General features: G+C 31.2%; 3 protein-coding genes across 3 annotated transcripts; 2 read left to right on the top strand and 1 right to left on the bottom strand.

Annotated features, from left to right (window-relative positions):
* Nucleotides 1–1,010: 1,010 nt before the first annotated feature.
* LOC139876216 (uncharacterized) lies at nucleotides 1,011–3,127 on the top strand. The gene is made up of 4 exons (XM_071863503.1): nucleotides 1,011–1,036; nucleotides 1,307–1,455; nucleotides 1,537–2,471; nucleotides 3,059–3,127. The coding sequence occupies exons 1-4, from the start codon at nucleotides 1,011–1,013 to the stop codon at nucleotides 3,125–3,127; spliced, it is 1,179 nt and encodes a 392-aa protein (XP_071719604.1).
* A 4,885-nt stretch (nucleotides 3,128–8,012) lies between these two features.
* On the bottom strand, nucleotides 8,013–10,283 carry LOC139877275 (probable enoyl-CoA hydratase 1, peroxisomal). Its single transcript, XM_071864683.1, has 3 exons — nucleotides 9,849–10,283; nucleotides 8,540–8,822; nucleotides 8,013–8,255 (listed from the first exon to the last, which is right to left on the bottom strand). Exons 1-3 carry the CDS (start codon nucleotides 10,256–10,258, stop codon nucleotides 8,151–8,153), a joined length of 798 nt encoding a protein of 265 aa, XP_071720784.1. The 5' UTR covers nucleotides 10,259–10,283; the 3' UTR covers nucleotides 8,013–8,150.
* A 4,504-nt stretch (nucleotides 10,284–14,787) lies between these two features.
* On the top strand, nucleotides 14,788–15,828 carry LOC139877381 (uncharacterized). Its single transcript, XM_071864804.1, has 4 exons — nucleotides 14,788–14,948; nucleotides 15,028–15,083; nucleotides 15,376–15,442; nucleotides 15,605–15,828. Exons 1-4 carry the CDS (start codon nucleotides 14,814–14,816, stop codon nucleotides 15,695–15,697), a joined length of 351 nt encoding a protein of 116 aa, XP_071720905.1. The 5' UTR covers nucleotides 14,788–14,813; the 3' UTR covers nucleotides 15,698–15,828.
* The last annotated feature ends 491 nt before the right edge of the window (nucleotides 15,829–16,319 follow it).

The raw sequence follows: 16,319 nt of genomic DNA, 5'->3' as shown, positions 1-16,319 counted from the left end.
CTCTGATACTCTCCGGCAGTTGAACAAAACATTGCTCGTAAACAATATCAACGCGACTGCCATTATCAATATGAACTTTCGTGATTGTGATTCCAGTTTCCGCGATCTTGCACGATACTACTATCAACATTTCAGAGAAAACTTCGCTCTGCATATTTGGAAAATTAATTGGCGCAAATTGCCAATTTTGATACATTCTTCCCGACTTTCGCTTTTTTCCTCTTTTTTGAGCATTTGTTTGAGCAGCAGCATTGCTCATTATTTCAGTTAATCAGCAACTTACCGCTAACTACAAACGTATTCGCCTGTGAATTATCAAAATAATACACGATCAGAATTAAACAAGGCAATTAATCGCTTGTTAGCACAAAACAAAAAATTTCAAGTTTAATTCGTAAAACGTGTCCCACGGATGGCGCCAAATGATCAATCCATAATTAATGAATTACTTAATTATGAATTGAGTGCAATAATGTTATGATGGAGGATGGGATGTTTGATGATTATTTTGGGCCCCGATGATCGTCTTTCACTTTAACAATCAAGTGATCAACCACCCCGACCCGGTCATGATTGTCAATTAGCATGATTTACCTTAGCGCGATGTAAAAATCTCTTGGGCAAGATCACAAGTGGAAATCACAAAGGCCTGGGCAAATAACCGAGAACCAACAACCTATAAATGAGAGGCCATGCTCTCTATTTATAGTATTCTAAACATTCGCGGTCTGCGGATTGCTTAACTATCCGCGGAAATTTAGCGAAATGACCCGCAGTCTTTTATAAGCGCGGAAACATAACTGTTTTACTTATTTTCAGCGAATATTCCATAACTTTGGATTATAGTTCACGCAATTTTGCTTTTAGCCTTTAGCAAATAAAATATACATATACAATGTTATGTATATGATCATTTGTCAGCCATTTAAATACTTTGTTTTTTATTAATTATAGCTTAGTATTATGTATTTATAAAAGATTATGAAAAAACAACTCATTTTTAAAAGAAAATGAAGGTGGTTGTCTGCCTGATCATGTAGGTTTAATTATGTAAAAACTAATATATGAACGTGTTGAACAAACAAATTATCCCAAAAAATTTGAAACCAAATTATTCAAACTAAAATAATAATAATATTAAACCGTAAAAATCAAAATTTGAAAGCATGTGATATCCAAATATTAAAGTAGTTTCAATCAACGAAAATACTTGAACTTATTGAAATGTAGAAAAACTTAAAACATAAGAGATCTTAATCATTAGCAAGTATCAATTTTTTGGCTCTTGATGTTGTTGATTTAACAGAAAGGAGACTTTCTTTAAGTTCTTGCTTGATGACTTTCTTTGGTGGCGTGTAACCGGTACTGGTTCCCAAGCTTACTGCATCAAGATCATCAGGAAGTTTGGAAGAATCACACTGAAATGTTTCATGTTGATAATCAGTTTATCAAATGGTGAATGGTGGTTGCAATTTAAAGAAGTAATAATTAAAGATGATGAACAATTGTAAGTTCAAGCTATAATTGAAAATTTAGAGAGTATTAGGAGGAATTTTTTCTGGGGCGGGACGGGTGAGAGTGCAAAGTTGGTGTGGGTTAAGTGGGAGGAATCCCTCTTACCTTATGACGAGGGGGGCTTAAATATTGGGTCTTTACGGGGAAAAAACCTTGCTCTTTTGGGAAAATGGTTTTGGAGGGCCAAAACCAAACCTAACGCTCTTTGGGTTTCTATCATAAAGAGTATTTATGGTACTAACGGGCTACTTCCCCCCTTAAACCTTAACGGGTCAAAAGGGGTGAGTAGCGTTTGGTCCAACATTTTACGTGCAGGTTACATGATCGAGCAAGTGGACATCAAATTCGCTAGCTCATTTGCAAGACTAATCGGAAACGGGGAAGAAACAGATTTTTGGAATGACTTGTGGCTTTGTGAAATCCCATTAAAGCAAAAGTTCAAGCGTCTACATCGCCTCGAGTTGGAGCCAGATTGCAAGGTTCGAGATAGGGTCATTTGGAGCGAGCAAGGAATGATATTATACTGGAATTGGAGACACGCTCCTAATGGACGAACACTCTCTAATCTAGATTCACTTTTAATTCTCCTACACACATACATTAAACACGACAAGGCTGTGGATACGTGGGTCTGGAATATGGCTACGAATGGATGCTTTACAACAAAAAAATTGTCAAGCATAATTGATGATAGGATTCTTGGTAACAGGTTCAATAATATTGGTGAAACACTCAGGAACAACTTGGTGCCGGCTAAAGTCTCAATTTTCATATGGCGGGTATTAAAACGATGGATTCCAGTACGTACCGAACTTGATAAAAGAGGTATAGATCTTGACTCCGTTAGATGCCCGCTATGTGATGACGATGTTGAAACTATTGATCATTCTTTAACTTTTTGTCGTCATGCTATGGATTTGTGGGATCGAATTTATAAATGGTGGGGTTTAGGTATGGTTACAAACTTAAGTATCAACGAGGCCTTTCGGGGTAATTGTAACCGCACCTTAACCCCGTTATGGACGAGTATTTGGCAATCAATCGAGTGGGCGTGTGCTTACATGATATGGAATAATCGTAATAACAAAGTCTTCAAAAACATTAGTTGGAACGGTCCTACGGGGTTAATGGAGATACAACTCAAATCATTTGAATGGATTTCGGGTCGGATCAAAAATCGGAAGATGGATTGGCTTCTCTGGATCACGGATCCTTGGTCGTGTTTTGTTTGATGTTGTGTTTTAGGTTTTAGATGCGTCCTCCGCAACTTGTTCTCGTGCTCTTTCATGTGATTCGTGTCTCGTTGTTTTCGTGTTTTTTGTTGTATGCTCGCGTTCTAATTGTAAAAGGTTAGCCACCTTACGGCTCTTCTTGTGATTAATATGACTTGCTTTTCGAAAAAAAAAGCTATAATTGAAAATATATGATAAAACAATTAACAAAAGTTTATATATGATAAATAGTTTAAACTTTAATATACTATGTGTCTATGTATTATATAATGTATTTAGACCAATATTAATGCATTTATATCAATATACAGTCATGGTGTAATAGGCTGTATGAGGTGCTTTTGTTGGGTAGTACTGATGTGACAAGTGTGATGATGTGATAGCGTGATGGAGTTTGTAATAGTAACGGGGCGATAGAGTGTGATAAAAAGTAGGTCCCACCATTTATTAATGGTTAAATTGCCCAGAAAGATAACATAAAAACCACTTTTCCCAATAAACTAGTGAAATGACCCGTAAAATTACGGGTTTGTTTAAACGAAACAGTTTAATGATATGTTTTAAGTATTAAGTGAATGTAAATGCTAAAGTCATTTAGTTTAATGACCCGTGTAATCACAGATTCCGAATAAGAAATTTGGTCAGAATAAATGAACTACATTGATTCTCCCACCACCTTGTTTCAATTTTCATCACAATTATTATTTTTTTGTCATAAAAGCTTGTACATTACAACATTTTATTGAGACATGTATTTCGCATATATATGTAACGGAATTAATCTCGTAAAGATGACCCAGTTTTGAATAATAATAATAATAATAATGATAATAATAATAATAATAATAATAATAATAATAATAATAATAATAATAATAATAATAATAATAATAATAATAATAATAATAATAATAATAATATAATAAAGTTTGCTCTAAAATTAAGTATTTATATTTTTAATAATAATTATTAGTAATAACAAATGCCTCTTTAATTTTATTTTTTTAAAAACTAAAATACAATTATTATATGAAGGCGGTACAATATGCTTCAAAGTTTATACGTGTGTTCATGAGGGTTTTTTTCATAAAGTTGTATATAATGTTTCAAATATTGTACATATGGTCATGGAGGTGTTTTACCAAAAGGTTGTACATATTGCTTCAAATATTGTACCTATGGTCATGATGGTATTTTATCATAAAGTTGTACATAATGCTTCATATATTAATTGACAATTAACATGTTAATAATTATATTTAAAATAATTAATTATTTTAATGACATGTTAGTTACTATAAATACAATTTTTTTTAATTATAAAGTATTTAGAATTAATGACATCATCTAAGTGACTTATATTTTTTTCTTTTTATTTTTAATTTTTTCTTAACAAAGCAATTAGTCTAATAATGACATCTCATTTTAGCATTTTAATAGAAACTATAGATGTTATATTATTTTTTTCTTCAGATCTTCATCCCCATGAAAAGTACCAGATGAACGATTACCTTTTTATCATCACCAATTCACCATGAACTCTTCAGATCTTCAATTTGGGTGAGAGTAAACAACCACCATCGCCACTTAGTTTTCACACCGGACCACCATCGCCCTTTGTAATCTCTTCCACACCATCAACCACCTGCCGCCACCTACCGGAAGTACCTCCACCATTTTCGTTCAGATCTTGGTTACGAACTGCAAGGGAAGAAAGTATTTATAATGGGTTTTTAAGTGAAATGAATCTGCAATTGAAACCGAATTAGGGTTGAAGCTTCGATCTGCGATTCATCCTTCAACCATCGTCGAAAACCTGTATGGTTTCATCTCCATTAATAATTTTGTTGTTAACTGCCAAATCAATTAGATGATAATAAGATATCAAATCTGGATAAAGGTTGAAGCTGGGATGCTCCCTCAACATATAAAGTTACTGCCTTGTCCATTTTCCCGTAGTCTTTATTAGTCCATTTTCTCGTGGTATTTATATATAAATTGTTGCTGTTGTTAAAAAAAGAGATGATAATAATTTTACGATTTGGAATTATATGATGTTGTAATGTTGTTAATAATCTTATTATTAATTGCGAAATCAGTTTTATGATGTTGTTAATTATCTTCATGTTTGATGTTATGATGATGATAACTTAAATGAAAAATCAGTTTCAAGATGTGTATGAAGAAATGATGATGATGATGATGATGATGATGATGATGATGAGGATGATGATGATGATGATGATGATGATGACAACTTACGTGGAAAAATAAAATAAAAAAATGACATGAAAATACATATAAGCAACAAAAAATAAAAAATAAAAAATTAAGGTGTCAAAAATATACCTCAATTGCAAAAACTTTACAATCAGACATTTTTTAGGCATTAAATTGAAATCAAACTTCTTTATGGGCAAATAAAAAATTGATATACCCTTAATTGGGAAAAAGTTGTTTTTATATTATCTTTCTGGACAATTTGCCGTTTATTAATTTGTGATCGGGTTTTTATTATTATTTGTTTACTTTTAATTTATCTCTTAATTGTGATTGGGTCATAACTGCCTCACGCCAAAATTACTTCCCGTGAAGCTATCATCACACCAACAACATTTTCCTTCCATCATGTCGCATTGTGGCGTGATATGTGATGGAGGTGACTTTTGTTGGTAATTTTAGTGATATCGAACAATACATTTTAGTGGATTGGATTTACGTTGAAAGTGAAAGCAATCTTTGATACTCTAGAACGGATTTAGGAAGTGTGAAGTACACGTCCGTCAAAGGGTTAAAGAGATGGCTTGAATCGAGATTATTTTGTAACTGAACAAACTAAAGTGGTTGTCCAGGCTAAAGGTGTGTCGCACTTGTTGATTGGTGCGCCACACTTTGTGGTGGTTTGGTGCGCCACAATAAACCCTTATTGCACCGCACCATATAACATGAAAGGGACCATTTCATCATCAGAAAGTTTTGATGAGTTATGGTTCGCTGAACCACATATCTGGTGCGCGGCATGTTCAACAAAAAGGTTGCAACTTTTCATGTACGAGTTGCAATGGTTCACAAATGGTTGCCTTGTTTACCTGAACGTTTTGGGACATGTTTAGATGGTTTATTAGGGTATTAATGCACATTGTCAAGAGATGTGTCACTTAATTATGGTCATTGCCAAAGGTTGCAACATTTGGATTGCACATTTTCGACTATTATAAATATATGGATTCACTTTCATGGAAAAGGTTACAGATTTTGGGTAACTAAAACACACTTTCTACACATAACATCCAGATTATACAATATGCATTTTCTAGATTTATTATCTTTTAGCCGAGACGATACGTTGTCTTATCCCAATCAAGATTTTATGTAACTCGCGGCTAGTAGGGTCGAAATACTTGATTAGGAAAGTGATTACACGAATCAAGGAACAATCCGGTCATCTTATTCTACAACCTAGCCATGATTTATAACAATTTTGGCCCTATCATGCCACGTTTAATATGGTCTTAGGTATGTTCAACGAGCATCCCCCTAAACCCTGCACAAAATAAAGTTTTAATATCTCGTGCATTTGATTTTCTCATATATTGAGGTCGTTAAAACTCAATAATACACTTACTCAAATTGTTTTAACTGTTAACCAAAGTTTTCTCGTTCATTTTAAATATTATCAAACATATATGCCATACGCGTACTAGCGTAAGCCAGATGTACACTTTTTGTAGTGCACTCAAAGATTGACGATGGTCGTTAGAAATTTCTTTAAACAATTTTAAGTGATCGGGAAATGACTTCCCGGAGTGTTGAGATATACTTGCGCAATTTGGAGAAACAACTAGTAGCTCATAAGAAAACATCCCCGAAAGACATTCAGCGAATACTTAGGCGTCTTCGAAAAGTAACCTTCCCATACTTAGGCATCCTCGAAAAATATGTATTACAGAGTATTAATAACCCGTCAAATAATATATCAACACATCACTAAATTCATTTTCGCTCAAATTTAATATCCACCACTATTTACTTTCAAAATTTGCATTGTCATGTCACAGTCAAAAAATCATTTTTTTTTCCTTCAAAAAATGCAAAAATTTAATTCCATCATTCGTAGTTGCGGGTGGTCTAACACAACTTCAAAATTATTAGAACCCTAATTTTAACTTTCAAAAATGTTTATAATTAGAACCAACATATATCCATCACCCTGTCTTGTTTTAACTTTCGAAAATGTTTAATATTGAACTTCAATTTTAAATATTCTTGTTTTAAGCGTATACTCCGCAGATAAAAATGTGACAGTTTTGAAAGTGAGTAATAGTTTCAGTCTTTTTATCAGTGTTGCAAAAGTCGGTCGACTTAGCCGACGCGTCGTTTTTTAGGAGGCCGATGCGTCGTTCCTAAAAGTCGGTCAAAGGTAAAAAGTCGGTCAAAGTCGGTCAAATTCAGAAAAAGTCGGTCAAAGTAGGTCAAAGTCAGTCAAAATCAGTCAATTTTTTTATTTTTATTTTGTAATAGAGTTAATAATTGTTAATTGTTCATGTTTATTGTAAATATAGTTTATATTTTAAGATTTAATATATATAATATTATATATAAATATATATTTAATAAAATTATTTTAAAAAGTCAACATTAGTCTTTAAGAAAGGTAATGATATATCCAACACACTTTTTGATACATCCACAACAAAATATGCACTAGTTAATTGTACAGTACAAACTGTTACTACATATTTATGGTGAATATATCAAAAAGTGTATTGGATATATCAATATCCCTTTAACAAAACAACTTAACAAAAACCCCACTAATCCGTGTTCATTAACCAAACATATATGTAAAGCTAATATATTATATTTTGGGTCCGTGGTGTTTCTTTGACATGTAAATGTCTTTTGGTTGTCCCACTTATCCTCATATGAAAACAAAATAACACCAACTAGTTGATAACGTAATAATCAAATTTTTTTAGACTTCTTTTGTCAAATTTGACCAACTTAAATAAGTTTAAATTATCATCGCGTTATAGAAAACTATCTCACGATAATCAAACATGTCAGAGTATCAAATATTGTATTTAGCAAACGAATCTTGTTAATTAGAATCGTCCAAATAATGTTAAATCAGTACTATGTACTACGACTACTATCATATCTTCGGACTGGTTATTGAATTATTCGTCATGTTCGTGTTATTCATTTTAAAATATCGTCGACCAGAATCATGTTTACACATACACTCCATATTTGTTTTAGAAACATGAAGATGATAGATTTAGATACTTAAGAAGTAGTATAAAAATAATGATATTATGGGTAATCCCCTTTTAGTTGCACAACTCAGAACACACTACAACTTTTACATGTATCATAAACCAAACATTAATGATTTTAAAATTATAACTTAGATGCAGGTTTTTTCGAGCTTCTACCAGCTATGAAATCCTGCATTTTTTTGAATTGTTCCTTTGTCATCCCATTGTAATAGTCATGAGCTCTTTCCTGCAAAAAAATAAAATAATAATAATAATAATACTCCGTAATAAATAAATAAAAAATATAAGTAAACAAAAATGCACAGCAATCATATCATATATAACATATACAGTATCATATCATGAATCTTTATACCAAAGAGCTTCTGGCCCAGCGGTAACATGGAGTCTCATTAACTTTGAGGTTATACGTTCGACTTCAGTTGTGGACAAAATTGGTTAATTGGGTGTGTGTTTGCCATTCCAAAAAAAAAAAAAAAAAAAAATCATGAAATTTTATGAAACACGTACTTTCTCTAATAAAAGAGCGCGATGAAGGTCTAGCTTGGCACCGTCATTTATAACAGCTTTGTACTTCAACACCAAATCTCGATTATTTTTCATGATGGACTCTGCAACTTGACGTGCTTTCTTTAACAAATCGTTACCATCAACCACATGGTTCACCAACCCCAACTTCTCTGCGGTCGCTGCAGTTAATGGGGTAGCTGTTAGAGACACTTCTCGCGCTTTGTTGACCCCGATTATGCGTGAAAGCTTTTGAGACAACCCCCATGATGGAAATATCCCAAACCTAACAAATACAAATTTATCAAATCATCATATAACCAAAGTGTCTATTCATAACACATGTGTTAATGTCCAGTTTTACCAAAAAAGTGTCACATATGCAAATTTAAACTAATCGATGTAATATTAGTAAGTAACCAATTAACCAAATATAAAAAGGTTGCATTTTTAACCCATTGACCTCTATATACACACATGTGCCCGGTGCCCCTGCTTTCAACTTACTGCGCGTATTATCTATCAATAAACCGCCTAGATGATACTAAAACTATTAAGTTCTCACCGATAACAAGTAAAAAGAAAGAAGTACATTATGGTCACATTGACAAATTTCAACCGCAGAATAATCAGACCGCACTGTGTATATCACAGTATATGGCACCTTAGGCCACTTCCTATCGTAACTAAACTATTCATCCTCTTAACCTTCCACATCAGCGCCACATCAACACAAATATCCTATAACTAACTTATAACTAAACACTCCCTATCATGGCTAAAACAATATACAAGCAATAAAGCATCAAGTCCAACAATAAAAAGCCACCGGGACCCACAATTCCTATAACTAACTAAACACATCCGTTAAATCCATGGTGAGTGCGGGTAACTAAGCCGTGCCTATGGTTCATTACGGGTAACTACGGGTAATGAGCGGGGAATGACGGATAACTAACCCATAGGGAGTGGTCTTATAACTTTCTTCAAGGTCTAATGTGACAAAAATTCATGATAAAGTTCAAAAATTTCATTCACACATCAAAACTTTAAAACAAATAGACAAATTTTGATGTAAAACCTAATTCAAAATACTAATTAAAAATTAGAATTACATTTTAACCTGTACATTCTCAAACGGTTCGGATAGATTTAAACATCATACTAAATTTTTAGACATCATTTTGACTTTCAGAAACTTAAGTAGAACTAGGCGGCTTAACACCATATTCATATTAATTTATTAATAATCAATCGTTAACTAATCTAAGATCTAAGATATAAAAACAAAAGAAATGTAAAATTAACAAACCTAGCATGTGTATCAATAAATTTAGCATCGGTTGAAGCAATTAATATATCACAAGCAAGTGCGATCTCAAAACCCGCCGTAATCGCAAAACCCGAAATCGCCCCAATTATCGGTTTACGGCACCGCTCCATTTGTGCAACCGGGTCAGATTCTACATCCTTCACGTCTCCTTTAAAAACATCCTCAGCTGAAGTCAAATCAACGCCCGAACAAAAAGACCGACCCGACCCGGACAAAATGATAACCCCCACGGATTCATCGGCATCAAGTGATTTGAATGCACGTGCAAGATCCGTCATCATTGGTCTCGTCAACGAATTTAACGACTTGGGTCGGTTTATAGTGACGTAAGCTATCCCGTCGGAATCTTTCTTCACGACGATCAGATTTTCCGGCGACGAATTATCCATATTTATTTTTTATTTTGTTTAAGTTGGTGGGAAGCTGTTTTTGCGTGAAACAGTTGTTTACTGTTTTATATATAACACGGTGGATGTATCATTTGTATGTAAAGTTTGATCCCTCAAGTTTAATCTTTTAGTCAAAACGGTCCTCAAAAGTATTAAAAATACTACAGTTCCGATTCAATTAAATTATCTTCTAATAAAAAATATGGGGTTTAAGATATAATAATATCAAGGTTGCAAAATTCGCTATTCGGAGATTAATCGGTTGTGACTTTGAAAGGATTAATCAGAAATTCGGGGATTAATCGAAGATTAATCGGATTGTACTGTATACATTTAAATATTAAATTTTAAAAATTATATGTGCAAGTATAGAAAAAAACCACAAATATAAAGATAATTATTAACATAATTGTTTAAAAATGTTCATTTTGCTTTAAAACTATAAAATTCTAGTTTAAATTCATGTTAAAATGTTAACCATTTTTAACTTTGACTTTGATTACCAAATTCGATTTTGATACATCAATTAACGTTGACCGTTTAATTAAACGGATTTTTAGAAATCGGAACGGATTGCTCCTAAAAATGATTAATCGGGGGATTAATCGGCGAGTAATCGAGTTTTTTTACAATATTGAATAATATTATGACTCATTCTTTATTTTACAATTTTATCATTACGTTTTTAAATATTGAAAATATAAAGGAATTCTATCTTTTTATTCTTACATATTTTTGGACGTAGAAAATGTGTTGGGACAGTCGGAAAAAAGTACTATGCAATTGAATTGGAAACAAGTAATTACAAACTTAAGTAATTACAAACTTTTTATACTTCTAGTTTAGCTTCATATACTATTTATAGTAATTGAGAGCCACTTACACAATGAGACAAATAGTTTAACACTTTTTATGTGATTCCTTCATTATTATTTTATTATTTATTTATTATTTATTTATTATACCTATACTAAAAGGCACTTAATTTATAGTTGTTTCGGTTGTTGAACCGACAATTACTCTTCTATTTTACTACTAGTGACATGAACTATAAAATTATGGGTTTGTTTAAACGAAATAATTTAATGACACGTTTTAAGTATTAAGTGAATGTAAATACTAAAGTTATTTATTTTAATGACCCGTTTGACTAAGAAACTTGTTGTTGTTTTTAAAAATATATAGAGACATGTATTTTCGCATACATATGTAACGTAATTAATTTCATAAAAAGAATCCATATTTGAATATTAATAATATAATAATTATAATAATTATTATTATTATATTAAAAGTAAAATAATAATAATAATAAAATTCGCTCAAAGTTAAAGCATTTATATTTTTAATAATAATAATTATTATTATTAGTAATAATAATTGGCTTTTAAAAATTTTTAAAAAATTAAAATTATAATTTAGGAGAGATTAGTATTTCCTTTTATAAATGATTTTGTATTATTTTTTTAATTAAATTAATATATAATTATGACATCATCATTATGAAAATTAAAGGATAATTAGCTTAATGACGATATCATTATTTTAGAGATTTATATGACTATATATAGATTAAACTTTTATATATATCTTATATAATTGTTAGTTAAAAGAACTGTCAATTCCCATTTCAATTTCAATATCTACTAATACCAAGCAAAAAATTGATCGTTTTACTCCCTACAATTTGCGTTTTGATCAAGGAAGACTTTTGTCAAATGGCTAATAATTTAGGGGTAAAATCTGTAAGTTTTTTGGGGTAACAAAAGTTATAATTTGAGGGACTAAAATGTACCTTTACAATTTATTATAATAATAACTAAATAAAACTCACCCATTTTTTTAGGGAGATGATACTCACACACCAAGAATTGATCCATACACACCAACTTACTATTATACCCTTAATTTACAATTATGAAGGTTCAAGTCTCTAGATAAACTTAGGGTTATAACTGTCAATTTTGTGCTAAAAAGTGTGTATGGATCAATTTTAGGTGTGTGAGTATCACCTCCCTTTTTTTTCGGGATTTATCTTTTTTCCCGCCGCGAGTTAAGTTTCTCCGTTATCATCGTTCAACTCGAAATAATTTTATTAACAAAACGCAACTAATTATATTCGAAACGAAGCTTTTTTTATTTTGGATAAATTATATATATATATAATTTTATCAAATGGAAGACTAGAACAAGTGTTAAGTTCATGAGTTTGTAAGAAAACATACTTGGGTTCGAGTCCTTCTTACCTTTATTTTTTTTCTTTTTACGTAAACATTTTGTACATAAATATCGTCTGTTACTAAAAACGGGTATAAAAAGCGTATATCTAAATGAAACCGCTGCAATGCGCGGTCCAAACTTTCTCTAGTTATAACTAAGTGCCTTTGGAGTGTGTTATGACATGTAGATAGACAGGATATTCGATCCCCTTCTTTCTCATTTATTTTGTTTAATTTTTAATATTCATTTTTTTCTTATAAAATAGAATATATATATATATATATATATATATATATATATATATATATATATATATATATATATATATATATATATATATATATAAAAGATTAATAATTAAGAATTTATATATTACTAACTGTTGAACCAGTGTATTGTTTTTTCCAGATATGATTACGACGCATAAATGGAATTTTGTATAAGTTGTCGACATGCGCATTGTAATTGTAAAAATTATTATTTAATTTTAGAATTGAATATATGACAATTTGTGTACAGTCAAAATTTGTTTTATTTGTTATGAATAGTTCAATTTAATTTTTTTACTTTTTACAAATTTAACCCCCTAAGTTTCATTAAAATACAAATCGAACCCCCTACTTTATACCTATATTCTAAATTATTATTTATCCCATCACTAACAGCAAAAATACTACTAACACCCACCATGCTTTACCGACTTATACACTACGCTCAAACAGTAAGACCCACTTAGGCCACTACTGTGCTACTTTTTTTTTTGTCTCCAACGATAAAAGAAGCAACTTTCTTAAAAGGAACAACCCTTCAATGTTACAAAAAGATGTCGAAAAACATTATATTTTACAAAATAGATCAACTAACTTTAACGCTAAACCTTTCACAAATGGAACAACACTTCAATGTTATATGTCGAAATTTTTTTTTTTTTACAAAATATATCAAGACTTTTTTTTTTAAACTCGCATTCAAAACGGATACCCGACGCGAAGCGAGGGCTCCATAACTAGTAATAACTATTTATGACAATTAATTTGATACATATCAAATGAAATATTATATAATAAAATTTGGACGACTTAAGAAGTAATAATAATAAAATAGGCCATTTATGTAACAACATTGAATTATAAAGGGGTAGATTTTAATTTGGTTGGGATAAGCAAGAGGATAAATTTGAGGTGTTTTCTGCTTTGAAATGCGGTCCGTTTGAAATGGTATCGCGTCAGCATTTTAAAGTTTTCCATACTTGCTCCGTGTCTCCGTATAATTTAGAGCGGTGGGTATCATTCTTTCAATGTCTTGAGATTTTTTTTTTTTTTTTTTTTTTTCTTATACTCTTGAGTTTGGTTGTGACAACTCCTCGTGCTCTTAGCAGACTAGAAAAAGTATGTATTTAAATTTAATAAATCTTGTCAAGTACTAACAAATAACTCAAAATAAGAGAATCATAAGGTTGGTGGTTTGAGTACACATGCAGATAGGCTTAATTGAATTTTTTATGAGGTCAGTTGGCCCACTAAATCAAATTCTTACAAACTTGTGGGAGTTTATTTTCATTAATTGGAGATTTGTGTCAAAAATGATATCATACTCTTACTAGATTTGATCCTTTTTTTTTTTTTTTTTTTTTTTTTTTTTTTTTTTTTATGAGGTGAATTTTGAGAACCATTTATGATTACCTTTTCAGTTCAAATATATATTATTTTTGTTCAAAATTTATTGTTTTCAGATAAAACATGCATTTTTTGTTAACTTTCTAGTTTTATCTCTTAATTTTTATCTAATTTTTTTGTCTTACATGTATAAAGTAGTGGTACACATGAACTTCCTCATATTATTCTTACTCATTTATGAAAATGAATAATTAATTTGGGAAATCCTAAAAAGAAATATTTAATAATAAGTCAGGGTTAGAAATAGTCTAATAGTATTATAATTGATAGATCTAACGATCTTTTCTACTTTATATTTATATTAAAAAAAAAATACCCCGTAGTTAATAATTACCAACTAATTAGTTAATGTTTTTGCTTCTAGCTTCTTTCTAATCGCTTTTTAATATATTGTGCTGTCGTTAAAAAGAAATATTAATTAATATTTTAATGATTTTAATTAATAATAAACCCTTGTATATGACTAAACATCTAATCTATTTAGCGGGGGGAAATTGAAGAAAAAAAGCCCATAACACATTGGGTCAGAAGATGGGTTTGAGCCCATTCTTAAATAAAGATGAACGCTCGAAATTGATTTAGGGCAAACTCAGAAAGGGTTTTGCTTAGAAAGCGATAATCATAATCATAATCAAAATCAAAATCAATTGCATTAATAAATGGAGGGCGGTGGAGATGAAGGAATCGAATCGCGAGTTGAAGACTCAAAAGATTTACAGCAACAAAGTAAAGCACTTGATAAACTTACGGATCATGTTGAAGACCGTCAGCTCGATTCCACTCGTGTTCAAGAGGTATTTTATTTTATTTTAACTTTAAGTTAATTAATTAGCTTAATTTCAATCTTAATTGTTGTAATTATTATGGACATAGGCTATGGCTTCCATAGCTGCATCAAAGGAAGCTGATTTGAATGCCATGCGATTGAGGTTTGTATTTTTTTACTTTTTTATCTTTATTCTTATCTTATTTCAGTTTGCTCTTTATATGCATATATATCTAATAATAACAACATACACTGTGACCATGATGAAAAAACTTAATTAGTTCGAGTACTAATTACTATTGTTCTCTTGCAACTCAATTCTGTATGTATGTTGCATAAATTCATTAGCAACCCTTGTGTTTAACCATTTGATAACTTTGAACACTATATCTGTTTGCTGAATATTTTAATATTTATTTTATGATGCTTGCTGGTTTTTATAAATTCTTTTAAAGGGAGAAAGAATTGGCTGCTGTTAAGATCAATGCTGCTGAAGTTGATATTATCGCCAACGAGCTTGAGGTCAGTCTCTTTGTATAACTGTAGTCACATTATTGCGTCTAAAGTGTGAATAATTGGACATATCTGAATTGACTGATTTTCAAGGAGAGATGGTTAGTTAATATCTAAATATGTTAATGTTTATAAATCTCAAATAAGCGTTAATTATCTTGGTTATGACAGTTGGATAAGAAGGTGGCGGAGAGAACATTACGTGAGCACAAAGGCGATGCAGTTGCTGCTATCAGGCATTTGATCAAAGTTGGAAATCACTGAATACGACACAACGTTTAAGATGAAATAGGATTTGGTTCCATAAGTTTTACAACTTTAATTGTTATATCCATTTCCCAAAACAGGCCCATGTTGTTGAAGAGTCTTTATAAAAGTATCCAGTTGTTTTGTTTTGTGTTTCTATGCAACTAAAGGTGACTTTTACCACTGTAATGCTGCAAAACTGAAATAGATAGTATCATTAACCACAATAAAAAATGCGTCAGTGTACCAGTGTTTCAAATTGTGAACTGAATAGCCTTGTTACATAAGGTTAAAACCGGCTTGCTATAAGACGCCAGTTGTTGATTCGTTGCAAGGTGTTAATGGATAGCTAGTTGTGTGAAAACACATCTTTTTTTTGGTATTGCTCTGTGGCTTGTGTTTTCAAACACACCATAAAGATCGAACAACTACACGTGTGGTTTTTTTCACAACTGTCTGCTTACAGATTTCAGATCACTTATTTGTGCAAAAAGTGAAATACTTGAGGTCCATAGGATTTCGGATTTTGGGCAATGCGTTGCTCTCATATTGCCATTACTTGAATCCAAAAGTGGCCTGAGTTTGAACCGCAAACTTTTTCCTGCAACTCTTTTAGTTCCCTTTGTATTTCATGGACTCT

This window comes from Rutidosis leptorrhynchoides, chromosome 11 (assembly GCF_046630445.1).
Source record: "Rutidosis leptorrhynchoides isolate AG116_Rl617_1_P2 chromosome 11, CSIRO_AGI_Rlap_v1, whole genome shotgun sequence".
In the NCBI taxonomy this organism is placed as follows: Eukaryota; Viridiplantae; Streptophyta; class Magnoliopsida; order Asterales; family Asteraceae; genus Rutidosis; species Rutidosis leptorrhynchoides.
This window is presented reverse-complemented; position numbering and strand designations above follow the sequence as displayed.